The 20,222-nt window shown below is 38.8% G+C and overlaps 2 protein-coding genes across 11 annotated transcripts in view; one reads left to right on the forward strand and one right to left on the reverse strand.

Moving 5' to 3' along the window:
* The window catches only part of ap4e1 (adaptor related protein complex 4 subunit epsilon 1), a 16,618-nt gene extending 12,040 nt beyond the window's left edge, over window positions 1-4,578 (forward strand). For 3 of the 4 annotated variants that reach the window (XM_047820034.1, XM_047820033.1, XM_027163760.2), the window contains 3 exons: window positions 246-436; window positions 2,595-2,755; window positions 2,920-3,536. In XM_047820034.1, coding sequence (XP_047675990.1) covers window positions 246-436; window positions 2,595-2,755; window positions 2,920-3,080 — 513 coding nt within the window. In that variant the 3' untranslated portion in view covers window positions 3,081-3,536. Of the gene's footprint in view, window positions 1-245; window positions 437-2,594; window positions 2,756-2,919; window positions 3,537-4,295 lie in introns of those variants that run through there. The other variant, XR_007144224.1, reaches the window with a different exon arrangement.
* Window positions 3,572-19,780, reverse strand: LOC113653892 (brain aromatase). Of its 7 annotated transcripts, none has more exons than XM_047820042.1 (15): window positions 19,642-19,780; window positions 18,075-18,244; window positions 16,976-17,035; window positions 16,777-16,866; window positions 16,545-16,634; window positions 16,295-16,396; window positions 16,009-16,194; window positions 15,649-15,739; window positions 15,443-15,540; window positions 14,680-14,886; window positions 11,684-11,797; window positions 11,514-11,580; window positions 11,017-11,091; window positions 10,355-10,527; window positions 8,588-9,922 (listed from the first exon to the last, which is right to left on the reverse strand). In XM_047820042.1, exons 1-15 carry the CDS (start codon window positions 19,715-19,717, stop codon window positions 9,443-9,445), a joined length of 2,079 nt encoding a protein of 692 aa, XP_047675998.1. In that variant the 5' UTR covers window positions 19,718-19,780; the 3' UTR covers window positions 8,588-9,442. The 7 variants fall into 7 exon arrangements, with proteins under 7 accessions (XP_047676001.1, XP_047675998.1, XP_047675997.1 ...); XM_047820041.1 differs by having other exon boundaries at window positions 10,355-10,530; XM_047820040.1 differs by having other exon boundaries at window positions 10,939-11,091.
* Between the last annotated feature and the right edge of the window lie 442 nt (window positions 19,781-20,222).

Consider the following 20,222-nt stretch of genomic DNA (forward strand, 5'->3'; position numbering starts at 1 on the left):
AGACTGGCACACACTAATACAGCGGTTAGTTTTTCTGTGAGATCCATGTATATAAAAATACAGAATATTGTAGAAATGCCTTAACAATACTTATTTCATCAGTAACTTTTAATGATTCATCAGATTATTCATTAAGATCAGTTTTTTTTACCTTCAAATAAGTGATTCTTGCATTTTATGAAATTTGTGACAAATTGACCACATATCAAAATGAACATATTAATTTTTTTACAAACTCTCTGAAGATGTCGAGTCTAAGAGGAAATGTGATGGAGTGTCTGGACAGCAGGGATTCATCAGTGTGTCGTTACACTCTGCTGATGGAGAAACCTCACATACAAGTGACCTTCAGAGGATCTGCGTTGTACCAAACACAGTCTGGACATTCAGACACGCTGCTGTTCTCTGGCAAACTCTCCACAGAAGATTTCATAAGGTATAACCTGCACTCTCCAGATCGGGGCTTTAAATGATCACGGCTTTCTCTCAATGGGCCTCAGTTATCATTCTGGATACGAGTACTTGGTAAAAAGAGTATATAATAATAAGATATAAGAGTGTATAATATAATACATTATATCATATATCATTACTTTGCATGAATTAATGAGCTTTTATATTTGGAATATATGTCAGGTTTTTCCGATTTTAGCAGATGTAATTGTCCAGAATGTCTTACAGAAGTGTTTTGTCTCATGTTAGGTCAGTCACTAGATCAGGGACTAAGTGTTCCATCAAGAACATTTTGTTAGAATCTGAAAACTAAAGAAATTGAGCCAAAAGAAAGAAATTTCAAAACAATATTATTATATTATTACTGGCATAGAAGTTAGTCTGCCTTTCAGACTATGGCCTCATTGTTCATTTTATGTTCCAGTCTGTCATGAGTAGAAAGAAAATCAGCATTTCTGGAACTTCTGTAAATCCAGCAGAAAGTTCCAGTTTGTTTTTGCTTGCACAATTATTTACAAACAACTTTACTAAACAGTTGATAAATGAAGCCCAGTCATTTTAGAACATAATGAAGTATTAACCAGTGGAGTGCTGAGCATGTTTGCCTCACACATGTGTTTGAGATTCAATTTCAGCCTTATTGCATGAAGTTCGAATGTATGCTTTGAGGGTTTCCTCAGGGTGCTCTAGTTTCATCCCTGTCTAAAGATAATCTACAAAAAAAAAAATTTAATTTCTAAAACTTGGGGAACCTGGAACCTAAAACCCCAAAGTATTGGGAGAACATCCAAACTACACATGGCGTAGGTGGGAATCCAAACTCCAGCCCTGTAGGTGTGACACAAGCGTGCTAACCACCAATAAACACTGTGCCCTCTGTATGACTGAACACCGTGCCCCCTGTTTGACCGAACACCGTGCCCCCTGTTTGACCGAACACCGTGCCCCCTGTATGACTGAACACCGTGCCCCCTGTATGACCGAACACCGTGCCCCCTGTATGACCGAACACCGTGCCCCCTGTATGACCGAACACCGTGCCCCCTGTATGACCGAACACCGTGCCCCCTGTATGACCGAACACCGTGCCCCCTGTATGACCGAACACCGTGTCCCCCTGTATGACCGAACACCGTGCCCCCTGTTTGACTGAACACCGTGCCCCCTGTATGACCGAACACCGTGCCCCCTGTATGACCGAACACCGTGCCCCCTGTATGACCGAACACCGTGCCCCCTGTATGACCGAACACCGTGCCCCCTGTATGACCGAACACCGTGCCCCCTGTATGACCGAACACCGTGCCCCCCTGTATGACCGAACACCGTGCCCCCTGTTTGACCGAACACCATGCCCCCTGTATGACCGAACACCGTGCCCCCTGTATGACCGAACACCGTGCCCCCTGTTTGACCGAACACCGTGCCCCCTGTTTGACCGAACACCGTGCCCCCTGTATGACCGAACACCGTGCCCCCTGTATGACCGAACACCGTGCCCCCTGTATGACCGAACACCGTGCCCCCTGTATGACCGAACACCGTGCCCCCTGTATGACCGAACACCGTGCCCCCTGTATGACCGAACACCGTGCCCCCTGTATGACCGAACACCGTGCCCCCTGTATGACCGAACACCGTGCCCCCTGTATGACCGAACACCGTGCCCCCTGTATGACCGAACACCGTGCCCCCTGTATGACCGAACACCGTGCCCCCTGTATGACCGAACACCGTGCCCCCTGTATGACCGAACACCGTGCCCCCTGTATGTCCGAACACCGTGTCCCCCTGTATGACCGAACACCGTGCCCCCTGTTTGACCGAACACCGTACCCCCCTGTATGACCGAACACCGTGCCCCCTGTATGACCGAACACCGTGCCCCCTGTTTGACCGAACACCGTGCCCCCTGTATGACCGAACACCGTGCCCCCTGTATGACCGAACACCGTGCCCCCTGTATGACCGAACACTGTACCCCCCTGTATGACCGAACACCGTGTCCCCCTGTGTGACTGAACACCGTGCCCCCTGATTTTTAGAACAATTATTTTCATATGAATGGTCTGATGGAAAATTCTGTGTTGTAAAAAAAATATTTAGAATTCTAATTCAGTAATAAAGTGTTTTTCCAATAGGCCACTGATGCTGAGCACAGAAGAATATGGGAAACTATGGATGTCGTATTCTAATGATGTGAAGCAGAACCTGAAACCACTGACAGGTTCCAAAGGTCCTCTCATAACCTCTCTTAATGCTCTTCAGGAAAGCCTTCGACTACACACAGTGCACATTATTGGTAAGCTGAGCTCATAACTAGGTTTTATGATTTTTAACATAATATTTTTTCTGACTTTGATTACAATGGATTGACTCATATCTTCATATGCTACACTATGTGTATTTCTTTTAATACATGTTTAAATAATATATAGAATTTTCTGTTGGACTTTGTATCTTTAGGATCAGAGGGCATCGTGGCCTGTCGTCTGCTGAGCGGCGCCCCCTGCCTGATGCACTGTCGTGTACATGGCGCCTCTCTGGTTGTATGGTTGCGTTCTCCTCTACATGCTTTCCCTGACTGTCTCCTCTACCACTGCCAGAGAGTCCTGCAAGACCCCTGAGCTTTAGCAACTCTATGCATCAATCATCTACTGAAATGTTTTACAATCCTTCTGCTCACTTGAGTATGACTGACGATTAGGAATGAAGAAGCCGGACTGTGGATGTGATCAGATCTTCCTTGAAGTAATGACTGACTGTAAAGCAATATGTCAGCTGTCTGTCTTTAACGAACTGCTTTATAATTTTTTTTTCTAATTGAATCCAATTCCTGAGCTAAAGCAATGTCACACAAAATGTGTATATCAAAAGAAGATATAAATATATATTTATTGGTTTTCATATTTTAAACCTTTATTTTTTTCCCCTTTTCTTCCACATTTGAACAGACACGCTTAATGTACATGCTTAATTTGTTACTGTTTTAATCCCAGAAATATTTGTTATGAAAGACCATTAATGAAGGAGCCACATCTTCCTTTATAGCTGTAGAGGAAATATATTTTATAAAACACTGAGTATGCAAATGTGTTATGTTTTTATTATTTTTTAAAATAACTGTTGAAGAGTGGAGGATTATTAGTGAAAACACACATGAGTACAGGTGAAATGTGGTACGCAAAAAAACATGTTTATGTTGTGAATAACTTCTCTAATAAGTTCCAGATCTACTTATTTAGTAATAATCTGAAAGAGTTTATATTTGTGTTGCATTAAAAAGAAACACTAGGAGCAAGCATGCAGTAATTTGTAACTTCACTTTACAAATTAAGAAACCTGAATTTTTATGTTCTAAAATGTTTGAAAACTACGAGAAAATTGGAAAGTGTTTAACGCAAATGTGTTTCCAACAGAAATTAAATATTTGATTTAGTTCAATTAATTATGTTCTTGTTTCAAGCTACTGAGTGATAATCATGTCACATTAATTGTTTAGTTTTCTAATTTTCCATTTCTGTTGATCTACAAATTGTTGAGACACATTTAGTCAGACTGAATTAAGGCTGCTGTGTAATCATAATTATTTCAGCCCCTGCTGCATTTGAAAGATGTCATGCAGTCCGGAGGCTGCTTATTGTTTGTCTGGGTTCAGGTTACGTGGTATGAACCTCATGAGCAGGCTTTGTGTTTCCTCCTCTATGGGCTGCTGTGAAAGGATGTTGGTTTGTCTGATGGTGCTGACGGTGCAGCCGGGCTGAGGACACACTGTATAATGTGATAGAACCGTCACCAGTATGGCTTTCATCATCACCATAGCTATGTGCTTCCCCACACAGGCACGTGGCCCACAGCCGAACGGCTGGAAGAAGCGACTCGGCACCTGTGAGTGCAGATCAGACCCATCAGGTTGCTTTCTTTCACAAAGTGATACAAAACAACATGCTGAGAAGGACAAAAGGGATAAGTATTTTTTAAATTGTTTAACATTTATTAATAAGTATATGCAAAGAAAGCAAAGAAATAGAATAGAACAATACACCTAACATCTGTTATGCAGTTTCCCCTTCTAATTTTAATTTGCCCAGAAAAACGCAGCCCATTTCCTACTTACATTGTTATCAAAGTTTTCCAAAGTGAATTCAGTGGCTTTCTGAAAGAACTCAGTGCTCTTGTGCATCTGCCCTATGTTCAGAATGATGTTTGTCCCTTTGGCCACTCTGTAGCCTTCAATGTGGTCGTCTTCTAGCGCTCTCCTCATGATGAAGTCCACCACAGGATGGAACCGCAGAGACTCCTTTATAAAACTCTCCATCACTGACAACTTCTGTAGGTCCGCCGGCTCCATCTCCCGTATACCTGGAAACATCGGTAGCATTGATGATTTTTTTTTTATTATTCTAAATTATTTTATACAAAAATGTATCACTGCACAGTTTCACTGATTTACTATGGTTTGATGTGTGAATGAATGCCATATGATTTTTGTAACAATACCTGCCCCATGCTAGAATAAATTTTTTGGTGGGGAACAGGACAATGGGGTAGTGAAATTAAATTACTTCTAAAACATATGTACTTCCGAGCTAAGGGAATACTGTGAGGTTAGAGAGTTACCTAGGACTTCGTGCATCTCCTGCAGTATATGCTGCTCCACTGCTGGCTTCTGCTTCAACAGCACCAGCATGAAGAACAGACTGACGGACAGAGTGTCCGGTGCCGCTATTACCATCTCCAACACACACTGCCTCACGTCATCTTCTGACATCTCTCCATGATTCTGATGGACATACGCAAGCAACATCAGCACCTTATTTTACATGGGGGAGGCAATGGCTGGTGTGATATGACCAGATATTAAGCAGTTTCTCTAATCAGCTCAAGTTTATTTTTTAAAAAACAGCACATAATAAAGTGTTGGTTTTTTTTGTTTGTTTTTTTTATTTTTTTTTACCTTTTTAAACCACAGCAGTTTCCCATTTCTAATACTGTTATCACGTTCTTAAAAGCAGCTATAAACAGTCATACCAAGTGACCAGCCTTCCATTTTTTCTGTCTCTTGAAGTTGATAAGCACTGAAAAATACAGCTTATCAAGTTACAGAGTAACCAGTGAAAAATCAATCTCTTCAGATGACTTTCCAGGGTCTGAAATGTTAATATGATAGCTTGAGAAATGAGACTGGAGATTCTTCATAAATGTAGATGTTACATAAAAATCTTCCAGAAGGTTTCCATATCAACGATAATACCTGTTTTTAATCCGGGGATGTTGTGTCCCATACAAGCATCTAACTGTAATTATAGAATGAATCGTGTTAGATTGAGTGCATTGATGTAATATCTGCAACTTGTCTTATAAGTGCAACAGCTTTCAGAGCTGCTGTTAGAGAAAAGTAAATCAACACCTTTCAATTAGATGTGGGAAATGAACAGTGCTGTGCAGAAATCTGTCTTTACTCAGGATACACAGTAATCATTTTATAACACAAACAAACCTGAGCAAATATCAGCTCGGTTGCAAAGTCAGTCTCATCCAGTTTTTCACTGGCATTGATGACTTTACGCTTCTGCTCCACAAGTCTCCCCATCTCTTCCTGCAGCTCCTTTCTACAAAACGATGGCTCTGGTCAGAATGTAAGGCTCCAAACAAGGAAAGGAACTTAATAAACAAGGTTTGTCTTTTTTTTGTGGTGAACTGACGCTGCTTGTTGATGTTTTTTATACACCCAGTCTATGCGGAAAAAAATGTCTGGCTGGATGAGCACTTTTTGCCAAGTGTCAAAGTATTTATGGATCTTCAGTAGCAAATCTTTCTCTGCCGAAAGAAAGGATATATTTAAAATATAAACGTATATATAAAAGTCTACGATCAGTTCTGGGTATTTACACCCACGTATTCTGTAATTATCAGGAGTACCGTTGATAGGAATTTGGAGGAAGAGTCTGTTGGAGATGTCGACCACTACACAGCGCAGGAAGTTCAGAACATCCACATGACCTGAGGAGTCCGTGAAATCACACAGGACATCCAAGTGCTTGTTGGTGGCACTAACACACACACCCACTGTCTTCTGCAGACCAGGGCCTGACAGGGCTAGACCATATGCATTCACATACACACACTGTGAACACTGTTTACAGAAAAGTTTCTCCAAAACAATTTATACAGAATAATGAATCACCTTTGGCAAAATAAGTGCGTAGTTTTTTCCAAAGCGGGATGTTGCTGTTAAAGATAAGGCCTTGTTCATCCATACCGATGCACCTCAGTCCATGTCTACTAGCAAATCTGGCAATGTATTTACTACTCTTCAGAACATGGTACACAGCAGATGCCCTGAAAACACAGTATATATTTGTGGTTCTAACTGAGTGGAATTACATCGATACACACAGCTTAATTAGTTGAAATATTTTTCAGATGTTTTGAGCAGCTCACTTGCTTAGAATGAGTGTCTCCTCTCCCTGGATCCAAACCCGAGTCATACACCCATATTTATTGTTGTAGTAATTGCTGGCGGTTCCGATACCCATCCACAAAAACCTAGAATAGCTCAGAATGGGGCCAAGACCCAGTAACCAGTAGGGACCTGGGAGAAAAAGGGAACTGACTGATAATTATATAAAGATTCAGTGTCTGAAAAGTCATGAATGAAGACCGGTTATAACTCACCTGGTAAGGTAGATTTGTTTCCTCTGTTGTATGCTGTAAGTGAAATCAGCAGTACAAGCAACAGTAATGCTGATATCACTTTTAATATGTTACCCTCCACTGCAGCCATGACTTCAGACATGGTCTGTAACTCCATCCTGACACTTTGTGAAGATTCACTTAAACCACATGAGCCAATCGACTCCTCACACTATGGGGGAAAAAAGTTCAATATAAGATAGACTGCGAATCACGTCCAAATCCTCTGATGAGAAAACGTAAAGATATGGAGAAACCTGTTTACTCTTTTTGTCTCCTCCTGCTTATATTACTGTACACTGCATTGACAGCACATGAGGTGGTCCTTGAAAAGATGGGGGATTCAAAGGAATTTAGCAGGCAACCATCCAATTTTTAAAGTCCTTCATATCAAAGGAATTGTGTTACTGGAATAGTCAAAACAATCCTAAAAAATCTGTCTAAAAGTACCTTGTTTGTGTGGAGTAGGTTTCATGTAAAAGTGTCTGATAAGAAGACAGATGTTACCAAAATGATAAAGTCTTAATCTCCTTTACATGGGTGTCATTTCAAGGAAGAACATTCAGCTGAAATTATGTATATACTCATTAAACCATAATTCAGTTCTTCAAGAATTTCAGTTTAGTGAGATGATACAAAATAAAGACTATGATATACATAAAGTTATTTATACTCACATCATCCTATCAGATGAAAGTTTAAGAGATGTCGGCAGATGGACTTGTGCTTCTCTTCACTCTTGCATGGCTTTTAAACCTGTCTGTTGCTTAGATACAGGTCTTAGTTGTGAAGAACCATTGTAAATTCAAGTTTTCTTTTTTCCCTTTTCTTTTGCCTGTTGTCCAGATTTGAACAAAATCTACATGAAAGAGGGAAAGAGCGTTCACATGCACCATACTCGATGCACTTTTCACTTTCTTGGTATTTTTATTTTTTTTAATTGTTTTGTGTTTTGTTTTTTTCTCATTTGTCTTTTTTTTTCTATACTCGCTCTAATCCATCATTTGAAAGGGCTTTTATGGAGGCAGGTCAGCCTGACCGCACACTACAACATGAATGAATGGAGCTTTTATCTTTTAAAGGACAAGAGGACAGGAACCAATTACTGCACTGGTCCTTGTTGAGTGGCTTTTGTGACACTTCCTATGACACCATCTGTCACATTGTAAGTTACATTGTCATTACATTATATATTCAGCTATTTTTGCTTATTTTGACATTGCTTATATACTGTATGACAGCATATGAGTGTGCAGCAGAGCTATGTTTGTTTCACTCAAGACATGTTTCCTGAGCAAATTCACCAAATTTATACTGTTCTGACACATATTTTGGTGTCGAGCATTTCTGAACATTTTATTAGCAGAATAAATAAACATGATTTGTCACCGCAACTGGATACAGAACTGGCTGAGTTACTTTTTTTTTTTTTTTTTTAACAGATTTCTTTTAAAGCAAAACCAGTAAAATCAGATTATATATAATTTATTCGGGCTCATAGACAAACATTCAAACAATAAAGTGTTAGATTTGTGATGTTCAGGCTAATGAACGATTTCTTTTTCATTAACCGCTGTTTGTAAATGTAATTGATTCAATTTTCCCTCATCATTTGCCTCATTATTATGACACGCAACACCCGGAGCATTCTCAGGCAGTCTGTTGTTTTCTAATTAGCTTAAAAAAGAAAGTGTGAATGTGTCAGCTACAACTGTGCTGGTCTGCTGTGTCGGAGGAGAAAAAAAGACTGTTTCTTCTCCTAATCAATAGCTGATTTAATGGCAATTATTTTTACATAGTTCATGTATATGAACATGTCGACTTTAAGTAACCTCATCAGTGTGGATTAAAACCAATAAGGAATAAAAACCCATAAAGCTTCTCATGCTAAATGATTAAAGGTCATTTTCAATTAGATAAGTCATTTATTATAACCCATATAACCCAAGGGCACTCAATTTCTGGGCACTCTTAACATCAGTGTATCTTATCATATAAACACTGAAACACAATTATACATTCAGTACAGATTCAGTAAGTCTTAACCTTCACATTTATTATCCATTTATGTCCTTCTGTTTGATGACATAAATATCTTAAATCACTGTCTCTATCTCAAACTCTTATTATTTTGTTAGTTATTTTTGCAAAAAGTACATATTGCATGATGCAGAATGATTATGTAATTTAAATGGAAAGGCTAAGGCAAAGATTAACAATATGTACTAATAAATTCAAAATATATGAAAATAGTCAATATTTTTAAACAGCAACACTAATATCCTGCTATAATTTATGCATTATATTCATCATCATCATCATCATCATCATCAACATTCTCCTCATCAAAATCATAATCAGAATCATCCTCCTCATGGTTAAAGTCCTGGTCTCTCTCAGAAATTACCACTTCCTCCTTGTCATTAGGGTTGACGTCTTCCTTAAACCACACAGCTTTGTAGCCTTCTTCCATGCGCCGCTCCTTGGTGAGAATGGGTTTCACCTCTTTCTCATCATCTGTGTTGTCTAAGGCATTTTGGCTGCTGGAGACTGTAGGAAGAGTGGAGCTGTCATCGCTGCTCTTGTTTGGAACACTGTGCTGCGTCTCCAATGGAGGAACACTGTGCTGCATCTCCGGAATGCTGCGTCTCAGCTCCGGGCCTCGTGGCAATGGCAACTCTGCTGCCTCTTTCGAAGTCACACTGTCTATGTCTTCATCACCCTGAAAGTCCTCATTGGTGTACTGCACTCCATCTTTAGGACCTCTGCTCAGCTGCAGACCCCAACCGGACCCAAAAGTACCACAATTATACTTAATCTATATACCAAAGCCTCCGATTCAGACATAAATTCACAGTTAAAAAAAAGTAATTTTTGAAAAGGATGCAGTGAGGTCAGTGGTGGCTCAACTGGTTAAGGCAAGGTTGTTGAGCGGAGGATCGGGGTTCAAGCCCCAGCACAGCCAAGGTGCCACTGCTGGGCCCTTGAGCAAGGCCCTTAACCCTCCCTGCTCCAGGGGTGCTGTATCATAGCTTCCCCTGCACTCTGACCCCAACCTACTCAGTTGGGGTATGTGAAGAAAAGAATTCCACTGTGCTGTAATGTATATGTGGCAATAATAAAGGCTTCTATGCCCCTATTCTATTCTATTCTATTCTATTCTATTCTAAATGAATTTAAATTGTTCAGTGTTTATGCAACTCACCGAGCTCTGGAAAATGCTGGCTTCAGATAACTTCTTCCAGTCTGACTTGAAGCGTCTTAGAGTGTAGGCCAGAAAACCAATAACCACAAAGCAGAGCAGTAGCGCTACAGCCAGACTCACCCCCAGAGCTATCATGTCCTCTGTCCTGAAGTCTCCTGATGGTAATGGCACCCCTTCTGAAGCAAACGTCATGACAGAACAATGTAATGCCTTTTCACAAAAGACATCGACAAGAATAACAGACCTCAAGAGCTGGTGAATAAGTGTGACTTATTTTACCAATACCAGATTCTGGATTATGATAGCTATTATGGTAATGATCATACAGTCAGTGATTTTTATACATACTAAAGCCCTACATTACAGGCATGCTAGCATGCATTTCACTATTACTCACAAACTCATGTAGATGCATAAGAGCAATCAGCATGCAGCAATCACCTAATGATTTAAGATGGAGAGAAATCTGAGAATAGTCTACAGTGAGGATTATGGAGCAGCAGTGTACGTATCGGGTAGGATTAGTGATAATGCATGTTCATGTACCTGTGTAAGGACTGCGAGTAGTATCAGAGTTCATGTACCTGTGTAAGGACTGGAGGTTAACTGTGTAACTATGTCTGTGGTAATATCTATAGCCATGTCAGTGGTTTTGGAAGTACTTGTAGCCATGGTTGTATTCATGGCTGTGGAAGTAGGGCTATTGGTTGTGGTGGGCATGTCCGTAGTAGTAACTCCTAAAGAAACAGCAGGAACACTCAATAAGTCCTTTGCAATCCAGCCAATTCAAGAAAATGCTCTGAAAACTATATTTCCATTTCCATTATTTGTTTGAATTAGCTAGACAGAATTGACTGAATTCTTTAAATTGGCTAGACAGAAAGAAACCTACTCGCAAACCTCTTAGCACTTATATGTTTATATCAAACGCAGCACAAGCAAGCAATTATGCCATAACCTTATGCAATGTCCCACAGAGGGGAAAGCTGAGCTAGTTAAATAGAGCAGCAAAGTTTTCCTCATTCCTCAAGTGTGTCAAAATGATTTCCCTTAGTTTCTATTACAGCTATAATGTCAGGGATTGTAAAGCCTAGATAGAACATAATAAATGTGTGATAATAAGTAGCACTTGACAGAGTATATGATGATCTCTCCTTACCTGTTGTGACTTCTACAGAGAGAGATGCTGTGCTGGATTCACCATTTGTAACATCAACTACACTTATCTAGAACAAAAATTGTGTACCTGTGTGTATCCTTTTTTGCTCTTTTACAACAGGCAATAATGAAAAAAGTATTTATGTTAAAAAAAAAAAGTAAAATGCATACTTGCAAATTCACATTGCCAGGAGAAGCTACTCTTCTCATGATTATAAAGCCTTCTGGAGTGATGAGAAAGTCGCTGTCTGCAGGAACCTCAAATATAATATCAGGATTTACTCCCTATATTGTAAACAACAGAAAACAATTTAGTATAATAGACTATTAAATATGTTCATTTAAGTATTTTCATTCCTCTATGCCTGGTGTGAGTGGCAGTAGCAACAGACAGAGAAGGTCAGTCCAAACTTCTTTATCCTGATCCTCCGAAGAAATTCTTTTAGATTTTAGTGGGTGTTAATAACAATATAGCTTCAAACAACAATAGCTTTCTTGGCTGTAATGTGGTAGGATGTGAGGCTATGCTAGTAGTCTAAAATTCTAAAATTTATAGTTTTCCCATAATAGACAGTTGAACGTTGACATATGGACATCCAGATTGTGTCTCCCGTGTGTGACAGACCTGTACATTACAGACACGGTGTCTTATCACTGGCTTGTCAATATTTACTTCATATTATTATTATATCATAATTATTATTATTTATTTCATATAAAGCAAGCACATGGTGACAAGAAACATTTTTAAACATTCAAGAAGCTGTATGATTTCTGTCGCAGACTTTTTGCGGTTCACAGACTTTGCAGTTCACATTTTTGGCCATTAGAGGTGCAACAATAACTGTATGAACGTTAAATAGGGTTCAGTGAGTTCAGTGACCAACACAGCAGCTGGAACAGAGTAGAATTTCCAAGAGTAAAGTGATGTTTATCTCTTTTGTGGTGTTATCATTAGTCACTCATAAGAAGTAACTAGTATTTTAACAAAATTTCGAGTGTCTAGAGTTGTGAATTTTGATTATTTAGATTATCTTTTTTTTTTTTATCAGTGGGCAGCCTTGTAAGGTCGAAACGTTGCTTTTTAACAAATTAATATGGGAGTTTAAACCTCTTAGGGATCCGCCCCCTATTGCAGGTTTTTCGCCTACATGACCTACCCAACAAAAAGTGGTACAGCTCCCACATACTTTGACACACAGTGGTCTCATTGGAAAGAAGTTTCTCTAGTTTCAGATACAAGTGTCAGATTGATTCTAGGCCTTACTGGCACAAAGTTACAGAGGCTAGAATGGAAGGTTTTGATTTCCGCCTGAGTTGTTTACCTGATAAACTGATTAATCTTATTTCTCTGGAACATGTTAGGCACCAAATAATAACTGAGGGTCATAGCCACATGTCTTGGCTTTCACCAAAAAAAAATTCAAGTCAAAAGACCCAAAAATGGCTTCAATAAAAATATTTTTCTACGGACATGTCCGTCCGGTCATGTGTTTCTTGTGTACTTGTTTACTGTATAACTTTGAATTAAAAGACTGCATGCTCAGTTTAAAAGGCCTAAAACACACAGAGCCTCTCTGTCTACAAGTCTGCTGTGAAAAAAAGGCCTGTAACCTGACACCCTGAGCTGTGAGAGTGAGAAAAAGTCGAGGATTGCGCAATAAATCCTTTGCGCAACTTTTTTGCACAGCATGAGGCCTCGGAGACATGGCATGTTGCATACCGTTGGAATCGTCTCCTTATTGGCTAAAGAGCTGTAGAGGTCCCGGACACTTTCATTTCTATTGGAAGGAGCAATTGTCAGTCAAAGGAGGGTTCCCAAAAATGATGTCATGACATCATTGGCTTCTCAGCCGTCTATCTCTGCAATACAAGCACCGATTGGCTCAAGTGAGGGCTTGTTTGATTCGTTAGGCCCTGCACTATAAAAACGCATCAGTGTAATTTTTGAAACCCCCAATGAGAAGTTAGAGCCGAAAAACAAGATGGTGGCGCACTACTGTTTCCAGTTTTCGCAACACAAACGGAATATTTGCGAGGTGACCAAAGCGTTTTGGATTAAAATTCTTACAGATTCCAGTTCCTTGGACCTTTGGGGATTTTTGTGGAATATTTGTTTTGGAAAATATTACCCCAGTGAAGAAAGGGAAGTGTCTAAAGGTAAGGGAAAAACTGGTCTAGCGCAACCTAGGTCAGTTTACTCCAAAAAAATTTTTAAATAGTATGACGGCTATGAATCATATTATGCTTTGTGTGTGGGCTTGAGAGTAAAAGCTTTACTAGAAACATACGTTTTTTCGTGTTTTTAGAGGATTTAATGCTTTAAAGCTGCAATGAGGCTTGTTTCTGGCTCATCCCTAGTGGTCATTTTTACTTCGATCCCTAAGAGGTTTTAAACAGTGTTGCAGACATTTTTTTTACTTCAGCCTTGTAAGGTGCCTGAACCACCTTAACTGATTCCCACAGATTTGGAAAAGCAATAGCTGTCTCTGTTAAGGTCCTTAACCTTTCATGCAAACATTCTGCTGCAACATGGAGTAACTCTGCTACCACAGCCCTGATCTCTTTGTGCCTCCACACCTGAATGGTGCATTTCAGTCTCTACATTCCAGTCTCTGAGGTCTCAGACTCGGAGGTGACCAATTTCATCCCAGCTGCTACACATTCAACAGCCAAATATGTGTGAATGTGTTAGTTGGAAGTCATTGAGATGGTGCTAAGAAAGCAGCATCATTTACATATAACAGAGATAATATCTCACACAACATCATCGGTGAGAGATCATCCCTGTTATACCGGTCTTCAACCTCTCTCTGAATTCACATCTTGCATTCACGTGATTATGAAGAATATTTAACAAACCTGATATTCAGTGTGGATGACCTGAATTGCTTCCAAAATTTAGCAAACTATTAAACTAAAACATAATGTATATTATACAGGTTACGTATAGTGACTTAAAAATACTATGATATTCAAGTTTTTATCATTCAGTATTATCAGTTATTAATTGTTTCTCTTAAAGCTCCACTAAGAAAGTAGCTGCACAGTTTTCTCCGAAGCATCCTTACTGAAAGTAAATATCAAACTGCAGTATTACAAAGACATTTATTGGACCAGCATAAACATAATTGCAGAAAAATCAGAAGTGTATTATTCTTACTTACGTTAGAGAAGTCTGCATCTGTGGCTTGAACCTGTAGTGGAATGTTTGTGGACATGCTTTCCAGTACTAGGCTGCCGACACCTACATCCTCTGAGATGAAACCCTCATATTTGGGTTTGACAAACTGTGGTGGGTGCTTGCTACTTGTTACAACTTGTAGTGTAACAGTTGTGGTTGCAAACTGGTCACGGTTCTCCAACTCGTATGCCTAACGAGTGGATGATGCAAATACATATATAATAATAATATCATATAATACACACATATACACATATATTAATATACACACACGTTGTAAATATTCTTAACCTAGCAGTGAATAAAAACCAGCAAAGCCTGATACACTCTTCTTTGGGCCTTTTAGTTCCAGTGAAGAAAACGGCTGCAGCATACGGTACAAAAGACATTCTATACAATTGTGTGCTTCCATTATTGTGATAATAGTTCGGGGAGGAACCACATTTGTATGTGATAGTAAGATGTCCCGTGAGTGCAGTTATAAGCCTGGTGTATTATATGTATCAAACATCTATTATTATATTTTATGTTTTACTAATTGTAGGGTTTGAAACCACTGGGAACTCTCAGTGCCCGGATAAAATGGGAAGGTTGCATCAAGGAGGTCATCCAGCATAAAACTTGAGCCAAATCAGATACTGTATGTGGATCAGATGATCCACTGTGGTGACCCCAAACAGGAAGCAAACAAAGGAAACAACAACAACAACAACAACAAAAAACAACTATTAGTGACTTTTACTTACCATGACTGTCAGTTTGATGTTTCCTGCTATGCTTACTGGCTTCTGCATTGTAATATTTCCACTTTGTTGATTAATAATGAATGACTCATTTATATTTCCTATTCAGAGAATAAAAATTAGTGCAAGTACTTAGGCCTAAAGCTAATGTAAATTAAATGTCTAAACAATGTGGCTAATTCAAATATATCACTAGAATCATGTCTAACCTTCAATAATTGTGTATCCGATTGGTTCATTCATTTCTTTGTCACCATCAATGGCATACACTGGACCAGGCTTCAAGGTCAACGCACCTGCCTGTGATTAAAAAAAAGACTATTATCATGTAATCAGGAGGACAGACAATGCCAGTACAAACTGTAGTCTATCAGTGGGTTTTGATTGGGTGGATTACCGTAAATACAGTACATCTCAGTTAGCCTGATTCTTCCCTAGCCATTATAGATGAATATATGTATATATTATATAACTACATCTTATATATTTTGATCCAGCACTTCTTCATTGTGTATTGCTGCTAATAGCATGACCAGAGTCAGTGGTGAAATCAGGGGATTAGAACACACCGTTTGTTCATTTAATTTGACATTCCCTGTGTATCCAGAGCTGAGGCAGATTCTGCTGGTTGCTCCATTATCGAACTCTGTGCAAGGCTGAAACCATGGTGATCGATTATTGATGTCTACGATAATGACGATGACGGTGGTTTTGGCGGTATGAGATATTGTTTCTGTTGAAGATAAGGGCGTGTCCTGTAAAGTCATCAAATCCATGATGTAATGAATATAACAATGAATATATACAATGGTCATCAAATATATTTTCTGAGCTTGAGTCTATAAGATGTATTACCTGAGCAATGAGGTTCAGAGTAACTTCTTTAACAGTATCATAATCCAGAACCTTCTTCACCAGAATTTCTGGATTAGAATTTGTCTGCAGTCCAAATTCTCCCTGAGAGAGAGAATAAAAATCTGATAATGATAAATAGGAATTTGCTTGTGGCAAAATTGCCACTGAACATCTGCACTTTGAACAGTGGCAGTATTTTAAGGATTTGTGACTCTTTAAAGAAAATATTTAAGACTTGGTTTGGAAATACCATTGGAGATTCCAGACGGTAGTACAGTCTGGTCTGGTCATCAAGGTCTGTAGCAGCAATTGTGCCCACTGGTGTACCAATTTTAGAAAGCTTAAGAAACATGATACAATTTTAGTTCCAATGACATTTCTACATTTTATATTAAAAAACAAACAAAAAACAACATTGGTCTGTCACTGAATTCAATGTATTTGAGTATTAGTCTGAAATGTGAGTATAATATCATTTCTACCTCATCAACTTTCAGAGTGTACAAGTTTTGTGCAAAAACTGGAGGGTTATCGTTGACGTCTACCACAAACACAATTGCGTTTATTGTTTGCTGCAAAGAATAATTTTCATTAGAAATGGTAATATTATGCATCAGAAATAGTAATATTTTATATATTTAAAAAGCTTGGCAAATTATAATCAACACAAAGCAAGCTTACCGGATCTGTCCCATTCTTCATACAGGTTATTTTAATGGCCATGCCTTCATCTTGCAGAATCTAAGACAAATACATTTAAAATAAAAATGCACCAAAATGCACTGCCATGAACAGTTATAAAGGTATGAGTTAATAAAGATTAGAATTAAAAATGCCTAAAGAACTGCCTTCCAGCCACATTGGCCTACCACAGCAAAAGGAGCACAGAGGATGCAGTCTCCTTAGTGCTGCACTCTGTGGTCACACATCTGGACAATAATAACACACATGCACAAATGCTGTGAAATCCAAGTGAATCACCAAACCTAGGACTGCCTAGAGGTACAGCTCTATGCATCAACACCTCCCAAGCCACATCCACTCTGCCACCATCACCCTTAACACAGGTGTACCACAGGGCTGTGTGCTGAACCCATTCCTCTATTACCTCCTTCTTATGACTGCAGGCCTATGCATGGATCTAATTCAATAATCAGGTTTGCTGATGATATCATAGTGATTGGTTCATTACCAACAACAATGAGACAGCCTACAGTGAAGAGGTACAGTATCTGGCCGCATGGTACGCCAACAACAACCTTCTCCTTAACATCAGCAAAACAAAGGGGTATTTACTGTCCCTGCCCATAGAATGTTTGTTCCCCTTCCCTCCAGTAGGTGCTTCCTGACAAAAAAACAACAACCGAGGAACAGCTTTTCCCCAAAGGCTGTCTCCTTACTGAACTCTGGCTCCCGCTGATCGCTCCCCAACCCCTTTATATTATGTCAGTAGCACCTGTATATTATGTCTATAGCACTCAACCTGTATATCTTTCCCATAGCATATTCATCTACTGTATATATTATCCTGTCCATACTGTAAATACTGTACATTTTTCACTTGCTGTTTATTGCACTTCTGCCAAACTGCATTTTGATGCCTTGTACTTGTACATGTGTAATCTAAATAAAGTTGAATCTAAATCTAAATTTTATCTAAATCTAAAACAAGCTAAAAACTAAAACTTTTTATAATCTAGATCCCAGTGCAAGCAAGATATCAAGGGCTGTACATTAAACAAAATCACTCCAAATCAACACCTCTGAGAGGAATAATTACCTCAGAGTCCAGTACTATGATTGCTACGAGCAAATTGCCATTTATTCCGAAAGCATTGTGGGGATTTTCTGTAATATTAAGGCTGACTCCTTCCTGAATGCTTATTGTGGTAACTGTTTCACCAATAGTGTTGTTCTCCTTAAATTCCACTGGGGGTGGGGCTGAACAAACTGTGGAGGACACAACATACAATGTAACTTGCTATAATCATACATCTGACAAATTAAAGAAAAACCATTCAACTTGGTACATATAATAGTAATCTCTTTAACTGCACTGAAGAGATTAGCACTATTTTTATAAAACATATTCCTTTGGTGGTTGTTTTAATGATTGTTAATGATTAGGAGAAATAAATTTCAATTGTCATTAATATAAGGGGCCAGTTGTTCAAAGGTAAACTGATCGGATTTTGGTTATTGGATTGAATCAAATCTTGAAAATGGGTTGTTCAAAAGGGAAAGAAGGAATCTGAAATCCGATTAGACTACGAAATCCAATCCTAGTTTTAATCTGGATCAAACCTTCAGTTTGTGTTGTTCAAAACTTGTCAGTAGGATTTGGATAACTTTGATCCAAAAAAAACAGGATTATCCTGAACCCAACAGGGGGTAGGATTTCAAGGTGGATTCCAGGAGGAAAATGTAGTAAAAGTTTAAAATGGGGCAAAAAAATACATTTGTATCATTTAGTGTATACACTTTTACTGAAGCAAAACTTCAAAACAAAACTTCAGATCCACCTCCTAAAAGCAGAGCTTGGAAATGCTGGTCTCTCCTCCACAGATGAAAAAGAACCCTGAACATTCTTTATTTTGTTAACTATTGGACATTTGCCATTTTTTTAAGACGTTTTCAAAATATCCAAAATGTATTTGTTAATGTATATTTGTATATTTATTTTTTATGACTCAGATGAGGGGTCATAAAAGAAATTATGAATGGAAGTGGATGTTTGTTATTTTTGGGTTTTGTCTCAAATAAAAAACTCTTACAGTGACCCCATGTTGGCTCTTCTACCTGTTCTTTACATAGCTGGTAGCCCCCATTAAGAGTAATCCGGATTTGGTAATCTTGAAAACGGTGTATGTGGATCACGGTGATCCAATCCAATGTCGCTTTGAAAAACCGGCATAAAAGTAAGACGGATTACCTGATCCTGAATAAGAAAAAATGGGATTTCCAAATCCGGATCATTTTGAACCAGATTAAATTTTTTGAACAACTGGCCCAAGGAACTAAAATATTTTTGCTGAATTGTTTTGTACTGATTTATTATAGACTTTGGCCTTAAAGTGGAGCCAGCAAAATGCCTCCAGAGAATTACAAAACTAGCAATTTTCCTTTAATTTATTACTAGTCTATATAAACAAGCTTAGTTTTTATGCATTATAAAATAATTTTTTGATCAATTTGTTGATTAATCTATTGAATTGATATTTTTATGTTAATTTAACTGGTTGCATTAGACTGAGCCTTGTTAGTTGTCTGAACAAATCAGACCAACAAAAGCTCAACCCAATTTTCATATTTATAATGTCAAGCCTTGTTGTAAAAGCCACACTTACTCTGAGCAGAAGTGTTGATGAGCACTGCCTGCAGAAAGAAAACTATTTTGAGTGAGAGAAGATGTTTTAGATCCATTGCTCAGGAGGTTTCTGCTTGATCGGGTTGTCTTTCACACAGCACTAAACATGTTAGCTGATGAGAGAAAGCAGGCTTCAGACCCAACCCTTGAGATGGACGTTATCTGCGATCTTTTTATTGGTCATAAAAAGCCGACTGTATTGGACTTTCCCCCCGACAATAAGCTCCCATCAATGTGGACAGGGTTTTTATGGTGTTACAGACACTGACACAGTTGTTTACCTCAGGCTTTTAGTGTTTACATGGTTACTGTAATACAGTTTAGATTATTGTTTCCACTGTCTGAGGGGTCAGTCATGGTCATAAAGAAGGAAAATCCTCTCATCTAGTATCCACTACTTTTCAAATTCAGTGGGATATGAAGGCATTAAATAACATTTACTAACTGGCTAGAACCCACCAATTTGTGTTGTATTTTAACAACTGTGCTTACAGGTTGCCTTCAGCTTTAATAATTCATCTTGACATTATCTGTGATAATTAATGTGTATCAATGTATGAT

This window comes from Tachysurus fulvidraco, chromosome 10, assembly GCF_022655615.1.
Source record: "Tachysurus fulvidraco isolate hzauxx_2018 chromosome 10, HZAU_PFXX_2.0, whole genome shotgun sequence".
Taxonomy (NCBI): Eukaryota; Metazoa; Chordata; class Actinopteri; order Siluriformes; family Bagridae; genus Tachysurus; species Tachysurus fulvidraco.

Excerpts from the sequence above, each read along its gene's own strand:
- LOC113653892 (XM_047820039.1), bottom strand. The coding sequence starts at position 19,717 with ATGGATCTAAAACATCTTCTCTCACTCAAAATAGTTTTCTTTCTGCAG. Across the intron at positions 15,541-15,648 it reads CGGATACACAATTATTGAAG|GAAATATAAATGAGTCATTC; the intron begins GTTAGACATGAT and ends TTCTCTGAATAG. Across the intron at positions 11,092-11,513 it reads CTCTGTAGAAGTCACAACAG|GAGTTACTACTACGGACATG; the intron begins GTAAGGAGAGAT and ends CTGTTTCTTTAG.